Source organism: Mugil cephalus, chromosome 1 (genome assembly GCF_022458985.1).
Source record: "Mugil cephalus isolate CIBA_MC_2020 chromosome 1, CIBA_Mcephalus_1.1, whole genome shotgun sequence".
NCBI lineage: Eukaryota > Metazoa > Chordata > Actinopteri > Mugiliformes > Mugilidae > Mugil > Mugil cephalus.
In genome coordinates this window covers 2,217,185-2,245,182 of record NC_061770.1, presented here as the reverse complement: position 1 = coordinate 2,245,182, position 27,998 = coordinate 2,217,185, and the positions used below count along the sequence as shown (strand labels likewise).

Here is a 27,998-nt window from a genome sequence, read left to right as displayed (position 1 = left end):
TATTCACTTAAATAATGAATGGATAATTAAAATGTATAGTTAGATAGATAGCGTAGCGTAGCATAGCGATAAAAGTTGCATAGGTCTTGCTCGACGTCACGACGTAACCATACGTAATCCTGGTTCGAGAAGTTACGCAGGACGTGCGGCGCTTCTCAGAGGAAGGAAGATGGCGGATAACAAAGGCGAGGAGGATATGGAACCGTCCACTAATTCGGACTCGGTCCCCCCAGCACAAGATAACGAGCAGCCAGAGACGAAAGGCGAGAATGCAGTGATAGTTATAGAAGCAAATATAAAGGAAGATGGAGAAACCGAGTCCCGCGAAAACACCATGGAGGCACCTACAGGCACCAGTGAAGGCGGGGACGGTAGCAGCGGCGGAGCTTCTGGTGCGGTAGGGGAAGCCGATGGTAGCGCTAGCAACGCCGTTAGCCCGCCAGCGACCAACACCACCAATGCTGAGCCTGCTGCAGCCGAGTCCCTCGCAGCCACGGATGCTCCTGGTGGCGGACTCACTACCGAAATGTCCCCCCCTCCCACGGCTCCGGCGCCCACACCGGTATCCACACCAATTAATTTACTGGATACGTGCGCCGTGTGTAAACAAAGTCTACAGAGCCGAGACTGTGAACCAAAACTTCTGCCCTGTCTGCACTCCTTTTGCCTGAAATGTATCCCGCAACCAGAGCGACAGATAAGCGTACAGGTGCCTGGACCACACGGGCAGACTGACACGCACATAGGTGAGTTTTTTTTTTTTTTTTTATCTGGCCTCCGCCTTGACATCTGTTGTTAATTGATGTTCTATAAAAAGTTGAGGTTTATAACTTTGAATAGGTGGAACAAATGTAGGGTGGGTGTGTTATCTGAGACTTAACACATTGAAGCAACCATGTTTACCTGCCAGGGAGTAAAATTTCAGGCTATTATGTTTCAGAGAAGGTAGCTGGTTTGTTTGTGGTTAGACCTCCTTGGAGAAGATGGTCAGTCAATTCTTCCGCGGTAAGGTATAAACAATCAATACCGATTTTAATAATAATAATCAAAAAAGTTTGGATATCGTTGAAACGCTGAATAAATTGTGCTAAAATTAAAGTAATAATAATAAAAAAAATATTGCAGACTTAGATTTTTTTCGTATTTGAACAGCAGCACGATTTTTCACCAGATTGCATTGATTTATTAATGTCATTCAGTTTACAGCAGCTTGATATTAAGTGTATGCTGATTACTTCTAGTCAGGCTATTAGTCATAGCGATAATGTTCCAATGCATATTCATTAGCATCTAGTATTGAAGACAATCTCTTGTTGATAAATGACACGTGTAACTGGGCTGCAATATTTTCTCTTACTGGTAATTACAATATCTGGACATTTACGTCATAAGATTGCTATGTGTAATTAGGAGATCAAGATCTCCCAATTACTGTATTTTGAGATGTCAGAATTACAAGATAAGTTCTCCATTTGCTTTATTCCTGAATAAAGTGTAATTTACAATGTATATTTGCAAACACGTTTCTGCAATATGTTGTTACCCTTTAAAATACTCATACTCTACGTAGTGCAGCTCATGTTGGTAATGTATTTTTGGAGAGGTTAATTGTCAACTAGCTGTCAAAAGCCCCCAGACTCAGTGGACATCAGTTCAGCTGGTTTACCAAAAGCCAAACTACAGTTTTTAGTCTGTTGATGACTTCTGTGTAGTGAAAACAAATGCATTGTCTTATAACATTATCGCACTAAATTCGCAGGTCGGAAAAGTGGTGATTCAACTGTATGATCATTTTTGAAAATGTAGATTGTGGTTCTGTTAAATTGGATTGAGTTGAACATTAAAGTGTTTGTCTTATTTAGACTAGCCCACATTCCTACAATGTGTTTTTCAAAATAATACACATGTGTATCAGAAGCCTCCAAATGTTGAAACAACAGCTCTGTTAATTTTAACACGTGCCAAACACATTACCTTCATGAAGCTAATATTTAATGCAGGACTGTTATATTAGAATGCAAGGCAAGTGAGTTTCTATTTTATATCTTCAATCTGTCATTTTGTATTCTTCTGTCAAAGATTAGCTCCATGTAGCTTTTCTCTTGAATGTAGACAATTCCACTAAATTAAACCACATTTACTGCTGTTTTGCAGAGTAACTCAGCTGACAGCTGTGGTGCCTGTGCTCATTTGCCCTTAAGCCATTTGGTACTCTACATTTAAATCATTTTTATTCAACCAGAAAATATAACCGCGACATGCGTGTGTGAAAACTAGTCTGTGGTGCGGCAGTCAACATTAAATAAGGATTGTATTTTAAGTTTAATAAAGGATGGTGACATCTTATATTACTGTTTTTTTCTCATTTTTACTGTTTTACCTTGTTATACTACCTACTGCAAAGTATTAAATAATCTTATTATTCACAACCTCAGTGGAAGGTATATGCATATCACGTGGTCTAAAATTTGTTTTCAGAAATTACATTAGTTTTAGGTTCAGGAGAGATCCAGTATCACATGGTTTGAATTGTATTCACAGAACTGTGGATCATCACAGAGGATTGCGTCTAGAATCAAATTAGAATAAATAGATTTTTAGAGGGAATTTCTATATATACTTTTGGTGACAATTTAACTTGGGACTATTTGATAGTGACAAGATAAATTGCCTTTTCTTTGTCCACAATCACTGCCAGACAGGAAGTTTAGAAAGCATCTCTTAAAGATCTCCTTCTCTGACATCTGACAGCATAATAATAATAATAAACGGTACTGCTTAATGAGTTAGCCATGGTTGTAACATCTAGAAAATATTAACTGACCTTCAATGACAGTTTTCTACTATCAAAGTTAATTAGTTACCAAATTTAAGGCACTGATTAACATGACTTCGTATAAAAGATTACTAATTATGACACAGCACGTACCCAGGCTACCTATTGGTGCGTTAACCTGTGTGAGTTGACTGGTAAAAGAAAGGCCAAGCTTCCCAAATCTCCCACATGATAATTGGCAAAGAGCTTTTTACATAAATTACGCTGCCCCCTTACCCCACGCTCCCAAAACCCACTCACAAAGACATAGACACACCTTAATCCCAGGTTTCACATATGAATCCATAATAATCCATAATACACTTCATGCAGGTCGAACAATATAATTCAAGAGAGGACATACAAATGTATTATGATGCAATACATTTGTATGTCCGACCATTGCTAATACTAGAGTTGCTCCGATGAGCATTTTTTGCCACTGATCAACGCTGATGACAGGAAGCGCTATTGGCTGATACCATGCAGAGATCACAGGATCTTTCTGAAGCAACTTTAAAAAAATTCTAACAAGTAAAAGAATAGCAGATGCAGCCTTGCTTTCCTTTGGAATAAAATCATAATAAAATGTCATGGTTGTACATAAACTAAATTACACCAAAGCTACAAAATGCATTTCAGTAGGCTAAAAGAAGCAACAAAAAACAAGTCTTCTTCATTCCAGTGACTTTACATTCTCTTGTAGTGTCAAAGTCAACTTCATTAAATGAGGAAATGTGAATGTGTGATGAGTTGAACCGAGTTGAACAGCTTCATCTGTAGCTGATAGCAGCTTGTAACATGGCATCATTGATTAACCTGTCACCGATATTGGCTGAAAATAGTCAGAAATATATCTCTCAGGTCTGTGTCTGTAGAACACTTAAATCCGACGCAGTCATATATTCACTAACCTGTTTGGTACTCCTTGATTTTTGTGGAAAACATTCAGTGAAAATACATTGAAGCATCACAGAAATATAAATTATTTGTTGCCATAACAAAATGATGTCTTAGTAGCATGCTTCACCCAATTCAAATGTTAAAAGCTTTCTTGTGGTGACAAGATTATTTTAAAGAGAAAATGATCACTAAAATTATAATATTTATCACTGCTAAATCTTATCTTAGTGTAAGGGTGGTTAAGGTGTTGTAGGAACCTTGTTGTGGTCTATGAATCACTGAATCATACTAGTGACTTGGTAGTCAAGTCATATGTTTGTGTATGACAAAGCAAGTCATCTTATTTAGCCTAACCACTTAGATCCCTTTTTCCACTTAATATTTTCTTTAAAAACTAGCTGTTCTTTTGATTCATAAAATTAAAATCTTCTTAAACCTTCCTAACAGCTGTGTGGCATATTTATGTGTGTGCCTTAGCTGTGTGGGTTCTTCAAAACAATCTCAGTCCAGCTGCTTTTACAACCAATTAACATGGGGACCTGTGTAACTGAAGCTTCCACAAACCGGCTGTGTGCTGCTCAAGTCAGCCTAGACCGGCTGAAACTGGCTCAAACCAGTTTATACCTCAGCTGACTGGAGTGGGGGGTGGGGTGGAGGATTTATTGGATTATGTGGATGGGGGGGGGACATGTCACACTGCTTTAATTCATAACATGTATGTGAAGTTTGTATCTAATATTAGACTTTAAAAAATAAGTTGCAAAGTTAATGCCCTGAACTAATTATTTTTTGCCGCCTATGTTAATAGCAGTAATTTCACTAATTCCATTAACAAAACCAAATAATGTAATTAAGAAGAGCAGTCCTCATTGTTTGGACATGTGATTTAATATTCTCATTAAAATGCCAAGGATGTTGAGATTGAATTTTCTGGAGACGAGCACTAAATCAATTAGCCTCCATGAATAAGCACAGACGTCTCACTGTGCCAAGAAACCTTAATAACAACAGAAATTCACCTAAAGGAAATTATGGAAATTAGAAGAAAGTCTGCTGGAGGCTCTTATTAATCCTCCTTTGATTGTTCTTAGTTGAGAGTTAAGGGGTTTCATAACTCAAATAATTGCATATACAGCCTTTGCCTTGGCTAGTGGCTGCTTATTTTGCTTTATTTTCATTTTCCGTCAAAGATTGGTGATAAATTAAACATCGCCAAGGATCAAATATGTAGGCAGGCTTTTGTTTGATTTATTGACTTTGTTTGACCTCTCTCCTTTCGTTTCATCTCCTCTGTTTCCAGTAAATGTTATGCGGTGTTCAGTTTGCTACCAGGACTACAAACAAAGTGACATTATTGACAACTACTTTGTCAAAGATACCTCAGAGGCCACCAACACATCTGATGAAAAAGCTGCACAGGTATGTTGGAATAGTTGGCTTTAGTCCACGATGTTTCAGGATAAGTGTATGTTTTACATCAGTGCTTATAGCCTAGTCTCTACCATTGGACCATGATTCAGACCACTACACACCAATTAGTCTTGATCAGATAAATATTGCAAATCAGATTATTCACTTCATGAGATGAGGTGAGTAATACCCTCACTGTGGGTACAGTGATTGCACTTCCCACAGGCATAGCTTTACAAAGGCTTATGCTGTTTCAAAACAAAACATTGGTCATACAGTTATTCACTTCTTTTTATTATTTCTCAGTCAGTCCTGATAGGAGAGAATACGTATGGCAATTGTTTTGCTCATCTTGTAGTTTGTCAAGGACTTTACTGAAATAGTGTATACGTTTAGAGGACATACTCAAACATAACTTACATAACCTAATTACCCTTAGTTTAGTCTTGAAAACTTATCTTTAGATGGTTTCTGGTTCTAATGTAGCATTTCTTTAATTGGTCTTTGGGGCCAGCAGCTCCAGTTTCACTTCATTTCCATCTCCTATTAATACCATACATTAGGTGTGATTGATTGTTTGCGGCCTAAGGTAGAAGAAGTCCATTTTTGGAAAACCAGTTGTATTTATTTTTCAGTATAGTCCAAAATGCAGTCTAGACACACTTTGTCCAGTGTTTGTTGAGTATATGAATGTCTTCTTTGTAAAAGTTGGCGCCTTGGACTTCCAATTTTTCTTTCTTGGGAGCGAGAGACTGTGTCTTTCCTCTACATTGGCTGTTCTGTCGTTCTATTATTTATCATGGTTACAAGTTGCTGGAGAAATCCCCAAATGACAAAACTATCCCTGTTCAATTTCCATGTCCCCATGTCCCCATGTTGTGCGGTATCCACATCTCATAGCCTGATGAGTTGATGAACCCAGCAAGCTGACAGCTTGGCCACAACTAACTTATTTGGAGTTAGTTGTGGAATGCCAAATTTACACATTACTAGTAGATACTAAGCTTTATGACAGTGTGTCGTGGAGTTATTCAGTGATCAAAGTAGTGTCATGGACCTCTGTGTGGTGACTTGACTGGCCCGCTGGGACAGAGAACAACATCCAGGCGGTCTCTGCCACGTTTGAAATTTAGCAGCCCACTTCTTCACAATGCTTTAAAGAGGCTGAAACTCCCCTCGAGTCACCAACCTGTCCGCGTAGACCCACTGGGTGGGAAGTAGGATATACAAGATGGACCTGGGACACCCCTTAGTTAGGTTTGGATATGTCAGATTATGTTTTTATAAACAATGCATTTTGTTCTGGGACCTTCTTTGTCCCTGTGCCGTATGAAAGTCATTATCAAGTCAGTATATTTTGTTGATCTGATGTGAACACACAGAGTATACAGGAGCCATATATGAACCAGTACTGGTTCTGAGGAGATTGTCCATTTCTGATTGAGTCTCTCTTGGTACTTGCTGGTGTCATCTTTTCAAGGTCTGCACAAGTTGTGAGGACAATGCAGGGACCATAGGCTTTTGTGTGGAGTGCGGCGAGTGGCTGTGTAAGACCTGTGTGGAGGCCCACCAGAGGGTCAAAATCACCAAGGACCACAAAATTCGTACAAAGGAGGATGCTGATGCTGTCTCTGGTAAGATGGCTGACCCACACAGTGAAGGATCGAACAGTGTTTAGTGAAGCTAAAACTGCAAAAGCATAAATGAGACAAATCTTAGATAAGCCCAGTGAATGTGGTTCTGCTTATTGGCTGTTGCCATGGCAATCCTGCTGCAAATGTTGTTGATTAGGTGGTACCTCTAGTTCGGGAGACTATACATCCTGAATCTCTTAAACAGAGATTATTATATTTATATATACGTTTCTTCCTGGTTGCAGCAGGCTTTGACCCAACCTTTACTGCTGTTTATATATGTTTATATGCTGTGTATATATCTCTCTTTTCCTGCTCATCAATGTTGTCTTTTCTACTCTGTTTCTGCAGAGTCTGTCGGTACATCAGGACAGAGGCCTGTTTTCTGTCCCAATCACAAACAGGAGCCACTGAAACTTTTCTGTGAGACTTGTGACACTTTGACTTGTAGGGACTGCCAACTGCTGGAGCACAAGGAACACAGGTAGGCCAGCTTAGACATAATTTATTTCGTTACTAATGGTTTCCTAGCAGTTTATTTCTCACAGCAAACAATAAGCCTTTGCTTGAATGAGTACCCTTGTAGGGAAATATGGGTTTCAACTCATGTTAATGTGTAGTGGTAACACTACTGGTGTGAATATGCACTCCAAATGTATGTCTAACCACCAGGTAACAATGGAATCATAACCTTCTTAGTGCTACTAATAAACAAAATATATGAAGACAGTTTTCTTTGGTATATGTTTTACCTTAGTACACTAGTTATTTAGGTATCAATATCAGATTTTCACTTCACGATTATTGTGGACAAAAAATGTCACAATAATAATATTATCACAATATCAACAAAAATGCAAATAATAACGGCAAAACCCAGGACATGCATCTTTAACTTTATTTTTGCCATTTTCTCTCTTTTGGGAGATGAATTATACTCAAAATAACAGTTGAATGGAAGAAAACAGGGGCAGGTGTAAAACAGAGTCAATGCGTTTACATGCGAGCTATGCTTGAAATTTGACTTTCTGTCCTCCTCCTCCACACTAGGTGGCGATATGTGTCTTGTCAGTGGGTTAATACCATGTTAATACAGCCTGGTTTCCGGTTGACCTATTACTCTAATAAACAAGAGTTGTTCATGCTTCAGACTGGCATTTCAAACAACAACTAGATGGATAATGGTACAATTTTTTTAATCTCGTACATAATGTGTGCGCTAGTTCTGGTGCAGATAAGATGTGCGCTATCCCTCAGACGGTTCTTCTACCCCCTCTGTTTACCACCTCTTCTGCGACCAGCTTTCTTGGATATTTTTGTTTTTGAAAACTGAATTCCAATCACATTATCTGGGTGTCTTAGTCGGATAAAGAAAACTTTTAGTTGGAGTAACATGTTTACATGCACTTAAGTTGTCCAGTTAGAGTCCGATTTAGGGAATAATTGTTTTTTTTCACGTGTACGTAAACACATTGACTGTGTTCAAGAACACTGTCATTTACACCAGGGCTGCCCAAATTCTTCCCAGTGGAGGTCCAAAATTGTGGGTTGTGGGCCAAAATGCCAATTCTACAGTATATTAAGTTAAATATGGGTATATATGGCATGTGTGTGCAAAATAAACACTATCACAAATGAATTTTGAAAAATGAATGACACTGGTTATTGTGCTTCACATTTATGTTCAAAAAATTACTGAACATCTATCTGACTTCTTTAAATAAGAAAAACAGTTGAAGCAAATATTTTAAGACGGACATGGATCATTACTAGGCCTGGGACCTATACCTTCGAATACAAAAACAAAATAGGAGAAGTAACATGGGACAAAACATGCCTGGAATTAAGCCTACTAGTACAATTAACAGGACAAAACATGCCCCAAACCTCAGTCATACAACATACATTGTGGTGGAATTGACCTTGGTAAAAGGTAAGCATCTTTGAATTTTCGTTTGTCTGTGTGCCTAACACACTCCACCTGCATCCCATCTCTCGCTGCTGGTCTTCTTCACCTCACTAGATTTGAGCTAGAAGGAGCTCAACAGTGCCACCCTGCCATCAATGTATCACAATGGTCTACTTTGGTCAGGAGTGGAAGTGCACTAATACATGACCCACCAATGACACTGTTTCAGACTGGGCCTTATTAAGTGTAGCTGCAACACTGCACAGTGTGGTGAAATAGTCCAAAAACAGGAGCCATGTCTGTTGTTTCTGTTTTTTTTGGTTTCAAAAATTCCAACATCAACCAAACAAACATTTTATGCAAGTGTTGGGCTAAAATTGCAACTTGCATTACATTTTTATGAGACATATATTTCTCACGCTGAGAAGTGATAAAAGTCACCACACATTAGTAACGTAATATAGTAATGATTAGTAATATATGAATGAAAGAGGCAACGCCAGTCTGTGAAATGGCATTAATTTTTTTTGTCGTGAAAGTCGATGTTTGTGAAATCTGCACAGTAAAAGTTGTCTGTTTTGACCTCAGTTATCTTTGCATTCTTATTCCTCACTTCATTAGAACCTTTGTAAACAGCATAATTTTTGGGGGTCTTGCAAACCCGTATTACTACTAGTGTGGAATCGGTCTGCAATATTCACTCATCATAACAATAAAATAGTTCATTAAGTCAATCAACTGCATTAATTCTTCTCTCAACCAGTAAAAAATGTTGTAAACACCCGATTATGCATGAAAAAAGAAAACAATACTGTGATATCGTCAGAATTTTGAAAAATACTGTGATATACGTATTGGTCATACCGCCCACCCCTACTACTGGTAGATGTTAACAGGTCTGTGTAATTGTTACTATTTGAAACTGGAGCCATGCTGGTTTTTTATTGTAGTTCCCAAATCAAAGGCCCTGTTCAGACCTCAGCTGATTATGTGTGATCAGATCACTGAAAACACATTCAAATAACAGTCTGAAGGGCCCTGAATTCTGGTTCATTTCTTTTCCCTATAGAGAACTTAATTCTTGGATAAATTTTCTTTTAAACACTGAACTTGTCTTCCAGGTATCAGTTTCTCGAAGAGGCTTTCCAGAATCACAAAGGCATCATTGAGACCACGATGGCCAAACTGCAAGAAAAGAAGAACTACGTCCATTACTCTGTGTCCCAGGTGCAAAGCAGGTGCGATTTTTCCCTTTTCTTCTTTCATGACCAAGTTTCTCTCTGTTAAAATGTTTCTTAATATTTTCAATTATAGCTTGTATTCCTAATTGAGCTATTTATTCTTCTAAAACTCCAGGTTAAAAGAGCTGAATGAGACCCATAAGAAGGTGGAGCATGAAATCAAAATTGCAGTATTTACTCTTATAAATGAAATTAACAAGAAGGGGAAGTCTTTGCTGCAGCAGTTGGAGGTAAGCGAATATTATGGAACACATTCCTGCCAAGGACTTCATAATGTGCTGCAAAATCTGAAAACATATACACAGACATCCAAACTTGTATATACATACCATTTATAATGGCTATTGAATATATCTTTTTATATCTATCAGTACATTGCTTATACTTAGACACACATGACTTTGATGTCTCCCTCATGATTTTCTTTAATTCTTCTCCCTTCTGCAATTTTTCCCAGTATAAATTCTTTCTTCCTTCCTTCCTTCCTTCCTTCCTTCCTTCCTTCCTTTCTTTCTTTCTTTCTTTCTTTCTTTCTTTCTTTCTTTCTTTCTTTCTTTCCTTCCTTCCTTCCTTCCTTCCCTCCCAATGCCCCGTTATAATTAAGTCTAACAATCTAATCGATCTCTGTGCTTATGCTGATGTTTTTGCTATTAGCTTGGAGCAACATTTTACGTGGTACTCAGTGGGATTGTCCAGACTCTTTGTATAGCAGTTCCTTAACCAGAATAATCTCACATTGTGTCTAGACTGTGACCAAAGAGCGCAGTATGAGGCTTGTGGCTCAGCATAAGGACATCACTCACCTGGCCCAACAAATCCACCATGTGCTCAACTTCTGCCACTGGGCCATCGCTACTGGCAGCAGCACAGCACTGCTCTACAGCAAGAAGTTGGTATGTTTCTTCTTCTTACATCACATACATTTGCTGGATTTACCGAATAAGAACACCAGTATTCCGCTAATAATCAGAACGATAGACTAAATACCTCTTCCAACCTCAATCAGAAGAGGCTGGCATGAAGGAATTTTCATTCAGATTGAGAGAATGTTCAACACATTGTTTTAATAACCATGTATTTGCTCTGAGTGTTTCTCTCTGGGTGGAAAAATTATGTTCTGTATGTGCATGTTTCTATCACATGGGAATTAATTATTAATATTCTGATTTATGTTGAAGGCATGTGAACACATTTATCATATTGATCATTTTATATAATGTCCAAGTAAACAGTTGTCAGGAACAGTAAACATGAATCTCTAATCAGTGTAATTTCAGACATGTTAACGAAATATTGTCCTTGTAAATATTGCCATTGACTAGTTTTAGGTCAGTTTTGAGTTTTTGAAAGAGTATTTGTGTGCGTTGCTTGTAATCTGACAAAACAGTCTAAGAATAAAAGGAAACATCTGCAAGGGCAGTTGCAAGGGCAGTGTGTGAATTGGGAGAGTGTAGAGAAAAGGATGTTAAAGTGGAGAGAGCTGTGGAGTATGGAGGCTAGTAGGATTATATTTATGATAGGGACTATTTATGATGTGCGGCCATCTGTCCCACAACCTAAACCAGTGGTTAGGGGAAGATGCTTCTTGCCCAATGTGTTCTTGTGTATGTACACTTAGTCACATTCTGACAGGTTGCAGGGTTAGTCTCTCTCAAGGGTGATATACCTGATGTCACAACCAGGTGCTGAAAAGGCCATACTGGCGAGGATCAGGCATAGCACAGGGCAGCTATCTTGGTGTGTATCGGCTAGGCTAGTTAGCTGTTGTCTTCTTGTTTGTTGCTTGTTGGTAGCTGACTGCTAGCCTGCTGGTTGGCTTTTCAGTTGTGTTCAATGTGTTTTGCCACAGTCCCTCGTGCCATCATGGCACATGGGATTGTAACATGTTATCTTGTGTATTTATGAATGCAGCCCTGCAGATTTGACTTTACTTAACAGAAGACACTCAAATGAGATAGTTGGGATAACTTTATTGTGAGATTATGGAGTCAGATTAAGGGCACCTACATAACAGTTGGTTTCATATAGCTGAGCTCGGTAACCAAAGAACATTATTCTCTTTGTGCGCATGCATGTAGATCCTGTTCCAGCTTCGCCAGCTATTCAAGGCTCGTCTGGAGCCAGCACCCCAGGCCAATGGAGTTGTGCGCTTCTTCTGTGACCCCACCTTCTGGGCCAAAAATGTAGTAAATCTAGGTCAGAGACATTTATTTTCTGTTTGTCCCTTTTATCATCAATTCCTTGTGTTAAATATTTACTTTCAGCTCTTATTGATTTGTCTGGGCATGTTTAGGACATCTGACACTAGTTTTGGCATGTTTACTCACATATAACCGTGTAAATAACATAAATGAACATTTCACAGCTGTGCACTATTTCAAATGTAACTCACTTAAACCCATCTTCTTCTATTGTAGGTAATTTGGTAATTGAAAAACCCCCTCCACCTGCTCAACCACCCAGTATGATGGTTGGAGGCCCACCTATTTCACCTGGACAAGGCCACCCAGGTCACATGGGCAAACACCCAGGACAGATCAATCTGGCCCAGCTTCGGTTGCAACACATGCAGCAGGCAGCCTATGCACAGCAGAAGCAGCAACACCAACACCAACAGCAGCACCAACAGCAAATCCAGCAACAGATGCGCATCGCCTCCCAAATGTCTCAGCAGCATGCCAGGCAGGGTGGTCCATCCTTGGTTCAACAGCAGGTATGGACAACTTTCACCAAACAAGGCATGACTGTAGAGCAGATTGTAAATTGTAAATGGATCATTTTAGTTAAGTGAGAAATTAGAAATTGACTGTTATGTCAATTTTCCCTCCATGTATGTAGTTTTGGTCAGATTCTCTTTGGACGTTCTGAGGACTTTGTCAGTGTTTAGTGGGCTTTCTGCGCAGCACTAGATTTATTTATGATTGACAAAATAAACAAAGCATTCACTATGGTGGGAAAATACATTTCCTGATACTAAAAGGGTAAAGAGTAACTCCAGTCCAGTGACTGTAACCTCAAATATTTAGTGCTACTAATGTTCCTTGTTGGAAGCTGTAACCAGTGAAAGATTCCTTTTGGACAAAAGACATACTAATAATTTGAATCTTCATTTTACTTTCTGCAGATTGATAATCGACTCCCAGTGGCACTAATAATTATGCATAAATTATTTTGCGCCTGTAATTACATGATTCTGAAGGAAGCTTGCTGCTGATAGATTTTGCCATTGCTGTGTGTATTTTGTTACAATGATTTTTATGCATAATTTGTCTGTGATTTTTAGCCTCCTAGACTTATCAGTATGCAGCAGCTGCCAAGAGGGCCTGGAGGTATGAACGGTGGGCCTGGTCCCTCCATGTACCCTGCGTCCCACCATATGCGTCTACCTGGTCCATCACAGGGCCGAATGCCATCGGCTCAGCCGAGACATAATGGACAGCAGTATTCCCCCATGATGCAATCTCAGCTACAGAGACAGGTCAGTATGAATACATGAAGTTTATATGAAGTTTCACTATATGAAAACAGACGTGCAGTTGTAACTTAGGCACTTTACAATGGATTTTCACCATTTAAATAATGTTTAATACATTTAATAAATGTGACCAATCTATAAATGTATAGATACACAGTGTGAGGCTAATCTCAGTCTTCAGGAGTAGGCTCAATTATTGATCTGTGACTGTGATTAAGATATGTCAGCATCAGCATCATCATATGTTTATGATTACAAGAAATTGCAGTATAAAAATGTCAAAGTATTTTGAGGTAAATAACCATGAGATTATTTCATAGCTTCTGTACTAAAATGTCCTGCACAGTACATCTTAGTCAAAAGTTTACAGAGCATTGTCATGTTGTCATGTTACATTGTTGAATTTGAATTAACTTTTTTCGTTTGTTTGTTTTACACATTCTCAGATAATGTTATGGCTAAAACTGGTGTTATTTTATTAGCTTATTAAACAACAAAGAAGTGGCAGCAGGGAAAGTTCAGGTGTATTCATGATAGCTCAGTTTCATGAAGTGACCCAAAATTTACTAAAACAGGGCCTCCCCCAAAGAGTAATGTAGCTGTCCTCAAGTCTTTCCCTGCTGTGACAAGTCACACTGTCTTCTGTGTAAAGGGTCTGTTGTTCAGGCAATACTTAAGAAGTTCTGAAGTAAGACTGATTGTTGATGGCAGACCATGTATAAAATCTGCAAATGTATATTCTAGGAAAAGCAAATTGCACTGTTATCCATCTTTACTTTCCCAAAATGAAATTTCATTAGCCGCGTGTGCATGGTATCAGCATTTTAAATGGGACAATCTGTCATTTTCCTGTTTGAAAATGCATAATTACACACATCACATTACACCTAAAACTGCGTTGATCAAATTACATTGAAATCCCCAATTTTAAGGTTACTTACTAGAATAACAACCATATTTGCAATGAAATTCAGTGTGGAACAGATGCTTTTGATGTTACTTTTTGGTTTTCATTTGCTTTAACTTTTAAATAGCAAGGCAAAAAAATAAAGCCACCCTGCAACCTGGCTTCTATACGTTTTAGTCCAAAGTCCCTCAATCTCGTATTTCTACATTGTTCGGTTGTGTGTTTTATTTGTGCCAGACAGGATCTGTCTGTATTTAGTTTTAATGTGACAACACATCTGCTTGAAGTCACGACAGGCCGGGACAAAAGGAAATTTCTGATGGTACCTGGAACTTTAATATAGTATAAGTAAAGCTGCAACTTAGTTCCAGGAAAATAAAAAAGATGTCATCATGTGTTTGCATTTCACAACAAATCAATCAAAATGTAACTTTAATACTAAGTGACTCTGCCCTCTGTGGAGCATCAAATAAAGTAGAAATGTGAGTTTTTCTACTAATGTTATTGACCACACTGAATTCATTCAAGATGACCAAGACAGAACACCACTGCCCACATTGATTGTTGCCCTTTCAAACTCATGTTTTTGTCTCACCTGGATACTCCTCATGTCATCGGATGTTTACCCACAATGGGCAGAAAAAATCCATTTATTTCAACCAGAAAGAAACAGTGGATCGAACGATCTATGTAAATCAGTGGAGATGTCTAGATGCTAGATCTGTTTGCAAAGATGACAGGTTTCCTATGGAAAAGCCCAGGAGAAAGTTGCCATTATTCTAGTGAAATTGCAAACTGGTCTTGTGATGCAGCAGTTTGCAACTTTGGCGTTTCGTATGCAAATTAAAAAATAAATAAAACGCAACCCGTTTCACGTTAAGTTTCAATGCAATTATGAGAAGTTAAATTGTCAAGTAAATTGTCAATCTTGAATTTTAACAAGCAGATATTAATCTGGTGCACACACATGAGAAATTCAATTCTAATTTGAGGAGTTGTTATTTGTAAACATATGTAAACACATACCTGGCCTCCAGGTGAAACTACTTTAACTTCTGCTTAGCTTTGCCGCACCAATGTATCTGTACATAGCTGACGATTTGCTCAAGTATCATATGCAAATGTACATTTACTGCCTGCATGTCACACTAGGAAAAAAAACACCACTATATCCAGTCCCCTTTTTCTTTGTGTCCAGATGTCTATAGAATCTGAGATGAGCCACCAAAGGTTTCGTTTCTTACTACAATCAGGGGTTTGGCACCTTTTTCCTACTTTGTCATTTATGTGTATTGTGCAGCATGTGTGGTCACTCAAATGCATGATGATGCAACCATGTCCCACACCATTGTTTTATGTACTTCACTGTGTGACCTCCCTCATTGTTTGTTTTTTTGCCTCCTCCTTTCTTTCATTTCTCTTCACTCCTTTCTGACATGGCCTGGCCTTTGATTATTTCTGTTGTCAACTTTCCCACCATCCTCCCTGCTGTCTTTTTTCTGTGCAGCATTCCAACCCCGGGCATGCGGGCCCTTTCCCGGTGGCATCCCTGCATAACGCTAACCCCACAAGTCCCACCAGTGCCAGTATGGCTGGGGCCCATACTCACCGCGGCCCTGCCAGCCCAATCATAGGTCCCATCGAGCTCATTCCCTCCGTCACCAATCCTGAGAATCTGCCATGCCTACCTGAGATCCCGCCCATTCAGGTAAGCACATTAGCCATTAAATTAAATTTATGAAATGCTGGCAATATTTTTTTTTTTAGACATGACAGGTAATTATGTACTATGACATTCAAAACAACACACAGGCACACTCATTACACAAAACACAATAGAAATATAAGCTTCAAGTGTCAGAGGAAGGAGTGTCTCTAATACCACTATGTTGGACTTTATGCCGGATAATACAAGAAAACACTTCTCAAGTCAACTTATCCTGAGATGTGACGTTGTGTAGAACTCAGCCAAGGATGGTAAATGTCTCCATAGCATAGATAAAATATATAAATTTGTACTCATGCTTTATTTATGTGCTATGAGACCTTGAATGGTAAAGTAAGGCAGCACCAGGGGCTGATGTGGTACCTAGATAATCAGATTTAACACACAGAGATGATGTGTGTGTGTGTGTGTGTTTACATATCCCAAAAACTCTGTTGTTGAGTTCTTCAGTAACTTGATTCTCTTCTTCTAGTTGGAGGACGCAGGTTCGAGCAACCTTGGACACCTTCTTTCTCGTTATATTACAGCAAGCACACAGCAACAGCTTGGCTCAGTGGACATGAACCCTTCACCCGGACTGTCCACACACTCTCCTGGATCTTCAGGTACCCTGGTTTTCACAGAGAGGGACCCCATTCTCATCAATCAAACTGTCATTTAGAGCTTGATTTTGAAGTTGAAAGTTAAAATAGCATTGTTGAATACGTAAGTCACTCCAGAGTTACATTTCTGGTAAATTAATATGTGAACAATTTTAAAATGATACATATTGTAAATTTGGAACCACATTAGCAGCTCATTAATTATATCTATTTCATTAAAGGGCTGTGTTGTTTATATTATATTTATATTTATTGTGTTCAGGTTTAACAGATTTCAGATTTAACTGTTTAATTTCTGTCTGCAGGTCTGTCCAATGCCCACACACCTGCACGACCATCTAGCACATCCAGCACAGGCAGCAGAGGCAGGTAAGAAAGCATGAAGTTAATTCAAAAGCAAATCATCCCAATTTTCTGTTTAATGCTTCCAGATTAATAGACACCTATAAATAAAATGTATCATTATTATTGTAAATTAGTAACATGAATTGTTGTGAATTGTTTTTGACTGTCATAATGTATAGTATGGTCATAAAGTATTCGTCTGTATCTATAAATTTATAAAACTGGAATACATTTCTCATGTCAAGCCTTAAGTACTTGGATGGTTAAGTATGTGTTTATAGTTCAAGGTGTGTAAGTCACAACATTAAATCTGGCATAAAATAATGCCAACTACATTTTTAATTTGAGATCAATAAGAAGGAACATAGTGCCCAAGACTTAGGAGTTCAGAAGGCAATTTAAACAGCTCCAACAAGTGGCCGGTGGGAAGTCATCAAACATTTCATGAGTATCCGACCATCAAGATCTCATCTAGCCTGGAGTCTGATCATGTAAGGACAAGATTTATGAACTATATGACATATAACTAAATCATCACTTGTTCTGATTCTGATTGGTCGGCTGTTCCCTCGCTGAAGACCAGAGAATAGGCAGAGCGACGTCACTACACATGAAACTCAAGAGTTGTTGGCTCTCAGACCACCAGTGGTGATGCAACGTGTCTGCTTTGTCTCTCTCTCTGTCTTTTATTCCAACCCTTATTCATAAGCATTCCATTTCCCTAGAGTTGAAACTACTGTTGAGAACTTTGTTTCGAAACACAGTTCTTACAAGCTCTTTCATACTAAATTAACAATGACAGACGATATAAGTTAGTGTTGTGGTGAAGAAAAAACACTAGTCCTATAAAAAAAAAAACTTTGTGACTCCCACTCAATGACTCAATCACAGTCATTCATAAATTGGGAAATATTGAAACAGACGAGGCTTGCTAAAAACTTAAGATGCTTACAGCCGATGTTCTAACAGCAGGATGTATTTTGATGAGACGGTTTAGAGTCTTCAGGCTGGCAATGAACCAATGTGGATATTAAAGCGTGACACTTTTTTTCATATAGGAAATAAACATTTATAGTTGTTGTAGGTACTAAGCTTTGTATGCACGATGGAGGGATTCAGACCCCTGTGCTGCCTCCCCAAATTAAACAGTTGTAATCCTAATTTACAAATACCATTGAATCCAAGCAATTACAATAATAATTTGTGCCTGTTTGGATTTCGGGTGTGTTTCAGCTGTAGCTCTGCTGGGAGAGCGGGGCCAGGAGGTGGCGCCGCAGTGGAACAGGTGAAGGTGAAGCAGGAGCCTGGTACAGAGGACAGCTACAGTTGTCCAGCATCCTCTCTAAAGACAGAGTGGGGCAAAGATGCTGGGAGGAGTGCCTGCATGGTATGAACCCACCAAACCAGGGATTGGGAATGTGATAACACCATCCTACACTGAGCTGCTGTGCTGGCTGGTAGCTGGTCATCTTGATGTCAATGTTGGCAGACATCATGATATTGCGAACCATGTCACAGTGAGGTTCATTACAGAAAAAAGAAGCGCAGTACAACTTGGGAGACTAACGGTTGTACTACATTTTAGAGAATGTCAGCAAGTGTAAATTCAACAAAATATAATGTATCACTTCTGATATAAAATATTTGGTTGTAAATAATTTCCCTGCGGGGATCAATAAAGTGATATTGAATCTTGAATTTTGAATATTTAGGATCTTACCCGCCTAAATGCTTGTTATAAATATAGATGTTACACCGAACATTGCGAATGGACACAACATTATCATATAGTCTAATATTTACATGTGTGTTTTTCCCCCAGATGAGCAGCCCAGAAGACAGCCCCCTTCCTGTACTGGGAGTTGGATCTGCAACACAAGACACAGTCAAGGTTTCTGGAGAGCGCATCAAAACAGAACCCCAGTCAGAGACAGCCTGTTCTGGACTAAATGGATCCATGTCAACTTCTTCCACTAACACCATGACCTCCACTACCTCATCATCCACCGAGAACAGCACCATCACAACAGGCACTCAACTCACTAATGGAAACTTGGGCCAATGTACAGAGACTACAGGGAGTGGGGCATCTGCTGCAGCAGGGACTCAGGGTGGGAAAGAGGATGACCCCAACGAAGACTGGTGCGCTGTTTGTATTAATGGTGGTGACCTGCTATGCTGTGATCGGTGTCCAAAAGTGTTCCACATGAAATGTCATGTACCCACCATAAAAATCTTCCCAAAGTAAGTGAACAGCTGTTGCACAGAGCTCTGGCATTCCAGTACAACTGGCATACCTTCAAGTTTGTTTAAATATGATGATGATGATGATAAACATGTTTTAGACATTTAAAAAGTTGATATTTGTTTTGTTTTAAAATCCTCACACTAGCATACAGTCTGTTTAAAGAAAATGCCTGCAGTAGAAACTACAGATGGCTCTTGCTGTTTTTGAAGTCTTTTTTATGATTTTTGTGTATCAGGGGTGATTTTCTCTGCACGTTTTGTCGAAGTCTAACCAACCCTGAAATACAGTACTGTGATGACACCAGGAAAATCAAAGGGGAGCAGAGTCTAAGTCCCGAAGACCAAAGGGTCAGTACAGCCATCACATACTTGGAGAACTTCCTCATGGTTAGAATGAGGCCCTTAACTTTCTCTATTTCATTTGTCTGCAGAAATGTGAACGCCTCCTGCTGTGCATCTTCTGTCACGAGCTCAGCATGGGCTTTAGGGACCCTGTCCCAAGCTCTGTAAGTAACTGCATAAGGTGCACCCAAACACTGTCTCAGTTCCCCTATGCGATAGCCCATGAAGTTTGTGAAACATGTTCACAGGCCATATTTCCTTATAATTATATAACCAAGCAATTGACCTTTGAGTGCACATTCAACGGATGTGACAGTACATCATTTCTGTGTGGAGCCTGGATGCTCCATCAAAGCGAACATGCTGTTCATACACAGATCGCTGGTATGTGAACCACAGAACAGCAATAAATGCCAGTGCACACACTTGAAGCATTTCTTGAAATCAAAGATTACAATGGCAAATTACAGCTACAAGAACAGTTTGCATCTCACACTGTTGCAGGCATGTTAGAAAACACTCTAGGAATTGATGAGTTCAATGCAGAGAACAAAATTTCACAAGAGGGATTAATAAAGGAGAAAAAATAGTGTTTCATTACTTTCATTTTCATTACACTGCATAGTGTATTGACCCATTTTTTTCTTTGATTAGTAAGTGATTACTTGGCTCCTTTTAAACTCACTCATAGACTCTCTTGAGACGGACTTGATGAAGAGCTCAACAAATGAATCAGTATCAAATGAATATGCAATATAAGCAGCTAACAATTATGTGTCTGATTAATGACGTTGAAATGACAGGCTGAAATGAGCTTCTGAATGGAGACATGGATGGCTAATGCTGTTTTAATTCTTTTCCATATTCCTGAAACATTCTGAAACTTTATGATTTAATTTTAAGTTTTTTTTACAAATACCTGCAGTACATTTTTACTCCCTTTGGTTGTAACTGTAGTATTCAGTCCCAAACTGCCCCTAAAGACATCACAAGTTATATTTCCAAGTGTCCCAAATCCTTTGGGAAGCCTTACCTCTGCGTTTGGAGTTACCATACCTGCTCTGACGTACTAGAAACTACATACATCGGGCTGATATTTGTAGGATTTACTGGTATCGGCATTGGCCGATACACAGGTGCATTTGCTGATATTTTTTTCCTCAGTAAGATTTACAGGCAGTCGCATCCACAGGCAGCCCTGTGCCGCTGGAGATGCTGCAGACCCATGTAGCCCATACATTGCCTCTCTGCTCTAGCAGAGCACGTGCAGCCGGAATCTGGAAAATTCTTGTGACTTTTAACCTGTTTAATATGTATGCATTAGAGTGCTAAATATTTGAGTTCAAGAAGTGTTCACATTTTTGGTTAAATTGAGACTTGTAACATTTGTTGTCATTGTGTGATTTTTATCATGTAGATGGAGGGACAAAAAGCAGTATCCGCTCTGAATATTGGCTCAGAAAATCGACAGCACATATCAGCCATCGGCCAAGGCTGATGTAAAAAAAAAAAAAAAAAAAGAAATATCGGTATCGGCCCTAAAAAAAAATCCATATCGGTCAATCTCCACTAGAAACTGCAAGCAGAAAAAAACTCTTAAAAACAGTTATTCTGAAATATTTCAAGATATTATCTTAATCTTGTTTGTTAAACCTAGGTGCCCAACTACTACAAGATTATCAAACAGCCCATGGACCTGAAAAAGGTGAAGAAGAAGCTGCAGTTACGGAGCTCCCAGTACTACCCGTCTGTCCAGGATTTCGTGTCCGATATGCGTCTTGTCTTCAGAAACTGTGCAAAGTACAATGAGGTGAGCAGCATGAGTCCTGAGTCTGCTTCAGGGAATGGCATCTGCTTGTGTGTGTGCATGCAGACACAGGGTAGACTGATGTAATTTGACACATTTTGAGAGCCAGCAGCTGAATCAAAAACTTGTTTCGACCATCTCTGTGCTCAGACTATCAGGCCAGTCCTTAGTCTAACACCATACTGAAGACAGCCTGATATTTGAAAGGAAGGAGTACTAGGTGACTGCAAAGTCTTGTACTAACACGGGCTGTGTTGGAGAATGGAGAGTAAAGATGTCACTGTGCTCATTTCACACTGGCTGCAGGAACCCTGTCTGAATCCTATTAACACTGTCTGCACCACAGTAATAAACAAAAAAATGTGTGTTTAATGGATGTCTTTTCATCTTGGTGGATAGAATGTATTTTTCAGTAAACTGGATGTGTTATTTTTGTTATTACTTCACATTGGTGTGGGTGAAACAGCTTATGTTCTGTACTGGAACACAGTTACATACACCTCACTTATTATTGACTCTCTATTATTTGACTACAGTACATAGTGTATCTTCCAATAGCACATGGGAGCAATGTCTGGGCTACCGCAGTCCATCACTTTTTAGGGCTAACAGCAATTGTAGAGGCTCTGGGTACAGCAGGAAAACCTCACCACACATAATAATACATCTTAAATTAACAGCAAGTAAGGTCTTCACTTGGAATACATGTTGGAAATAAATAAGACTTAACATTTTCAGATTCAAATTCAACTTTTAAATACATGCTATTTCCTGCATTCATTTAGAAATCTTTTAAGACTAGTTTCACGCAACAACTGTGATGGAAATTCAAAACATGACAGAAGAGAACAGTGTTAGGTCTGAAAGCTGATTGGATTTAAAAAGTATGACAAGAGAGAGACGCTGTGAAAAAGTAAAACCACATGCAAGATGTGAAAGTAGAACTAAAATTGTGGAAATAACACAAATCTCTGAAACCAGTAACATTAGTTTTAGTTTTCAGCCAGATTGATTCAAAACTGAGATATATGTGAATAATTTAAAGTATTGATTCAAAATGAATCAGTAAACTACAGAGCCCCTAAAGGGGCTTGGGAGGACGTCCTGTGATTCAGATATTAATGATTAATTAACGATTTCATCCACTAGATGAGTGAATGGGTCAGAGTCATTTCCACTGTCCTCCCTAACATCAATTCAGACTTTGATTTACAGAACGTTGTGATTCTTAAGTGAATCACAGATGTGGATTTGCAGTGATTCACATTGGATTAGTTTATCACATTTTTTTATCATGTTCATGTTTAATCATGCTCAGATGACCAGAACACACATACAGTATAACAAAATAATCACAATTCCAACAACGCGCTCTGACATTAAACTGTCACACAGACTCACAGCCTGACACTTTCCCTGATTTCATTGAGCATATTTGCAAAAAATTACATAATAAAAAAAATAATGACATAAGAGGCCACAAGTTGTGCAAATACAGAATAAAATAACTGCGCCATAGAGCTTCCATATAAAACTAGTCCTGTGTGAATTCATTTTTGCAATTATACTCAACTGGCTGAAATCAGGAAAGCTGTCAGGTGGGAGTCAGTGTTATAGTTGAATGCAAGAGTGCGTTGTTGTAATCGTGATTATTGTGTTATGCTGTATGTGTGTTCTGGTCATTTGAGTTAAAAAAACAAAAACAAAAAACATGATAAACTAATCCAGTGCGAATCAGCATCTCTGTGATGGGAGGGCTTTTGTTTGATTCAAGCCTTTTTCTGTCTCTTGTCACTAAATCAATAAATCAAGATGTAAATGAAAGTCTGGTCCGATGTGAGGGAGCACAGTGGAGACGTCTCTGACCCATTCACCCATTTAGACCAGGGATGAAATCATTACATCAAGCATTTAAGTGTTTATGTGCAAACAGAAAGGCATACATACATACATAAACAATCACACATGCATACACACACACACAATCGCACATTTTACTGTAATACAGCAGATCAACTCAACTGAATGTCATTAGTAAGTCCTTAATAAATTTCCTCAAACATATTAAACAGCTGAGTCGTCAGAGCCACATCCTTTTTGTTAGACTCATTCACAGGGCATACTGTATAAAACACCTTCTTCCTTAATGGCTGGTAGAAAGATGATGAGTACTGTATGGAATTTACAATCTGACTTGTCACTAGCTTTGCGTCAGTAAACATTGTACTAATGAGTGACTAGTTTAAAGTGTCTTCCTGACATAATGGTGGTGTTTGTAAAACTCATGCTGTTATGTGATTGAAGGCTACATTCCCTCCCCTCCTCTCCTCACATTTGTTTAGATTTGATCACTTCAGGCTCCAAAACCTCAGGATGGTGACAGTCAAAATGACAAACCCAAGGCATGTGAACAGTAACCAGTAAACAGATTCCTGACATCACTGTTGCTACATCCATGATCTGTGCAGTTCATTGCTTCTAGATGTTAATGCTGATTCAAAATGCCTTAAAAACACAGTAATACTTCAGGAATTCACTATGTTAATATATTTTTTTACATGGTAGATTAAGATATCATAGTTTTTATATTTTAATCTTACGTTGTAGATTAAGATATCAAAACTATGAAGAAATGCATATGGAATTGTTCACTAACCAGAAAGTGTGAAACACACCAGAATATTTTTTTTTCTATTTGACGCCTTTTGTTTTGAAGATAGCTTTGCACGCTTTTGGCAATCTTTGAATCAGCCTCAGTTGGTGGCAAATGAACATAAAACGCTGGCTTGTAAGAAAAGAAAACTGATGAAAAATGAAATGTGTCATTTATACTTTACGTACCGTCACAGGCATGGTGACAAAAAACGTACCACAGAGCCAATTTATAAACTTATCACATAGATTTTGTGACCTTCTCTTGCTGTTAATTTCTGCAGTAACGTCTTGGTGATGCACACGTTATATTGGAGCACAGTGGGCCGTAAACAGATTTCTGATCTGTTATAATCTAACCTGCCTGTGCTGTGAACTCTTTTCTTCCCCCCCTGCTGCTTCACTGTTGTAATGTTATTGCCCCTTTTAGATGTCTCGAATAATCCAGGTTTATGATGAGGAGAAACAGATTAATAACCAGGTAAGACGTTTCAAATAGAGCACAGATATTCTGTCTCCTCCCACTGAGGCTCCAAGAAATGTTTTTACCCTTCATTTCAGTTTTAAATAATAATTTAAAAACAAAAATGGAGGAGGGAAAAGGATGGACATTTTTTTTGTTAATCTAAAGAAACGGGGTGTCAAGAGGTCTTGAAAGATGAGTCTTTTCACTGTAACATAGAAGTGTTTTAAAGTGAGCTATACAAACCATAGTCAGTTCTGTAATACATTTGTTCTGCCTTCATTTTTATTTATCTCTGCTGTTATTTTTTATATTTTAATTTGAAACGCATGCTCTTTCTATTTCACATGCATCTGTTTTCACTTTCAGGAATATTCACTTGTTAACAAAGTGTGTGCATTTGAAAGTAAAGTGCTTATACATGTTACTGATGGTATATGCATGTGGGAGGCACAAACTGAATTGTGGCTCACACAGCCCCTCATAGTATTGCATTTATGTTCAATTCAAACTCCAGTTTAATGTTGGAAATGTTCTCAAATCAAGGGACTATCAGCTTAATTTACTTACTTAATTTACTTGAACTTAAAACTTGTGTCCTGTATCTGCTCCAGGATTTGTTTTCAAGACCAACAAGCAAGCAAGGTGCTTTCAGACCAGAAAAAAATCATTTCATGGTTCCTGTAGCTTTTGGAAACTTCCTTTTTTGTGTTCACACTGTAGGAACTGAGAACAGTTCTAGTAACCCACTTTTCAGGTTCTTGTTGAGTTCCCCCTCCAGGGTAGATCTCAGTAGAGGAGCGAGCTAGCGTATGCAAACAATCATAAATGCAGCATTGGAAACCATTATTAAATAAATAAAGAAATAAAAAGTATTTTGTTAAATAGTAGCTCTTAAGTGAAGTTCAGGTTTTGTTGAGCCTCTATGAGGTTGCGTTTTACACATGACTAGGTAGAATTGTAGTCTTCCTAGTGGCGGTGTGGAGCAGATGCAAACAAACAGACAGTATGTAGTTCTCAGGGGAGCTACTCAGGACTCCCCTGGACAGTTTGGTGCAACTAAAATCCAGTTTGGTCTTAACTTGAGATTGTTATCTCAGGAGTAGTTTGTGATGGAGGCCGTTTCAGCTTTTGAGCTTTTTTTGTCAGTAGTGTCAGAAATTATTTAATGGTCATGTTGATATTAAAGGTTTGAAACATCTTCAAAATTGCAGATACTGTACTTCAGCTCTTTAGGGTAATTCATCAGTCAGAGGTATTTTAAATCAGCCCTGTTTATTGATACTGACATTGATCTGAATTGTGGAAATGCTTCATGGAGCCAAAGTGGGACAGGGCGGCAGGATATCCCTGCTCTGTACAGCAAGGTTGAGCCGGGGCCACCCTGCCACCGGGAGTCTTAACCAGATCTAATTTGTCTCCTCATCTCCTCTTCCTTCTCCCTACTTCTATCCATTCCTTCTTCCTGATAAACCGCACCTTCTTCCTCCATATCACTCCTCACACCCTTCTTCTCCTACCCCTTCCTCCTCCGGCAGGTGGGGTCAGAGATGGCGATATCCGGCAAGGCAGTGAGCCTATACTTTGAGGAGAAGTTGCAGGAGATGTTTCCAGGACAAAGCTTCCCTGAAACACCTGAACCCGAGTCCCTGGATGAAAACCCAAAAGAGGAAAATGACACGGACGACTCTGAGGAGGACTTCATACAGCCAAGGCGGAAGAGGTTGAAAACGGATGAGAAAACAGTCCACATCAAGTGAGAATACTCAAAAATAAAGTAGTGGGAAAAACTGTCTTCCTCACATCCCACACTTTTTTCTTTTTTTGTGATGCAAACAAGAAGGATGAGATTTTCTGTAAGAACTGCTTGGATTATTTCATCCTTGCCTCTGAAATTGCTGTCAACCACACAAGATGTCTGCTTTTCTGAGAATTCAAGGACAGAGAGAAGAATGAAATTCCCTTCTTACTTGATGGACATTCGTGGACGTGTACAGATTTTGAAGTTGGACTTGTTTTGCCGTAGCTAGCAACTCATCATTTCTTTTCTATCATTCATTTTCATTTGTAGATTGGTTGTGACAGTTGCTTTCTTAAACAATATATCCTCGGTTCTGTTTACTGTATTATATTTGTTTTTTTGACATGAAGCCTATGGAGTATTTGTATGACTTTGTGGAAACAATATGTAAATAAGAAGAGAATCTAGCCCAATGAAGGTATTCCTACAGTATAGATGTGCGTCATCAATAAAACATGCTGTTGAAATATATCAAAGAAAATATGTTGTGTGACCTAGACGCAACTTACAGTAACTACACACACAAAAACATGTTCTCAAATATCCTTGATGGTATTTCATTATGTGCATAATTGTTGTTAATTTCAAGAAACAACATTTTTTCATTCACATTGATATAATTCTTTTTATTGTGTAAAAATAGTATCCCTTTTCCTGTGACAGTCCGCGGGCCTATACAGACATGGTTTAAAGGCATGTGATCGAGTCGAGTCACCCTTCAATCCAGTAGAGAATTTGTGGCTGAACTTGAAAAGGCCTCTTCAAATTCATCCCCTATGCAACTTTGACAGAGCTTGAGCACTTTTGCTCCAGAAAGAAGAGTGGAATTTCCAAATGTGCACGTTTGTATGACACAGGTAGCAGTAACGTATTTCTATAAATAAAAGGGGGAGGAAATGCGATATAGCTTGGTCATTGCAGCCAGTAAATAAATCACTACATCATATTTTTTAAACTGACATTCATTTGTAGAAATTTGAATTTTTGACAATAAAGAATATAATATAATATAGAGAATAAAAATATTTTTTTGTATTCATGCCCAAAAAAAGTCAAATTATATCAATCTTGCATTGAGGCATTGCCTGTATTAACAACAAATGCGTAAACCTCCAAGCTGTTAGCGTAAAAAAAGCACACTTTCAAAATATTGCATTAATTTCTCACATAGATCTTGCATTGATGGGAGAGTCTGACCACTGCTCAAAGCCTTCTCCAGCACATCCCAAACATTCTCAAGGTATTAAGGTCTGGACTCTGGTGGCCATCCATGTGTGAAAATGATGTCTCATGCTCCCTGAACCACTCTTTCACTATTTGAACCCCATGAATCCTGACATTGTCATCCTTGGATATGGCTGTGTCATTAGAGAAGGAAGAAAAATCCATTGATTGAATAACCTGGTCATTGAGTACATTCAGGTAGTCGACCCCAGATCATAGCACTGCTGCTTCAGTCCTCTTAGATGGTTTCACTGCACAATGATTTGACCCTTGTCAACAGCCCAACATCTTTTCCACGACCACTGGATGTGTCTTTCCACTTGGTTGTTCTCAAGAGATGAGAAGCTACTCATTGCATCAGTTCAGGTTAAATAACTTGTTGCCAGCTGAAGGATAACCCCCTCATGCAGTATCATAGGAGGCTTCCATAGTTCAATCCAGGTGGTGACTTTCTTTTGGCCAGTTACCTGTAATTATTCGCTACTGTACAGGGAA

General features: G+C 38.8%; 1 protein-coding gene across 4 annotated transcripts; it reads left to right on the top strand.

The window, feature by feature from the left end:
• Positions 1-131: 131 nt before the first annotated feature.
• Positions 132-26,750, top strand: trim33 (tripartite motif containing 33). Of its 4 annotated transcripts, XM_047585327.1 has the most exons (21): positions 132-746; positions 5,019-5,137; positions 6,609-6,762; positions 7,114-7,246; positions 9,793-9,909; positions 10,028-10,142; positions 10,659-10,805; positions 11,991-12,108; positions 12,330-12,625; positions 13,196-13,390; positions 15,493-15,549; positions 15,802-16,002; positions 16,493-16,625; positions 16,928-16,991; positions 18,201-18,354; positions 18,790-19,211; positions 19,451-19,562; positions 19,646-19,720; positions 21,214-21,366; positions 24,446-24,496; positions 26,017-26,750. In XM_047585327.1, exons 1-21 carry the CDS (start codon positions 170-172, stop codon positions 26,236-26,238), a joined length of 3,615 nt encoding a protein of 1,204 aa, XP_047441283.1. In that variant the 5' UTR covers positions 132-169; the 3' UTR covers positions 26,239-26,750. The 4 variants fall into 4 exon arrangements, with proteins under 4 accessions (XP_047441283.1, XP_047441300.1, XP_047441292.1 ...); XM_047585344.1 differs by lacking the exon at positions 15,493-15,549; XM_047585336.1 differs by lacking the exon at positions 24,446-24,496.
• The last annotated feature ends 1,248 nt before the right edge of the window (positions 26,751-27,998 follow it).

Excerpts from the sequence above, each read along its gene's own strand:
- trim33 (XM_047585327.1), top strand. The coding sequence starts at position 170 with ATGGCGGATAACAAAGGCGAGGAGGATATGGAACCGTCCACTAATTCG. Across the intron at positions 19,212-19,450 it reads ACCATAAAAATCTTCCCAAA|GGGTGATTTTCTCTGCACGT; the intron begins GTAAGTGAACAG and ends TTTGTGTATCAG. Across the intron at positions 19,721-21,213 it reads GGGACCCTGTCCCAAGCTCT|GTGCCCAACTACTACAAGAT; the intron begins GTAAGTAACTGC and ends TGTTAAACCTAG.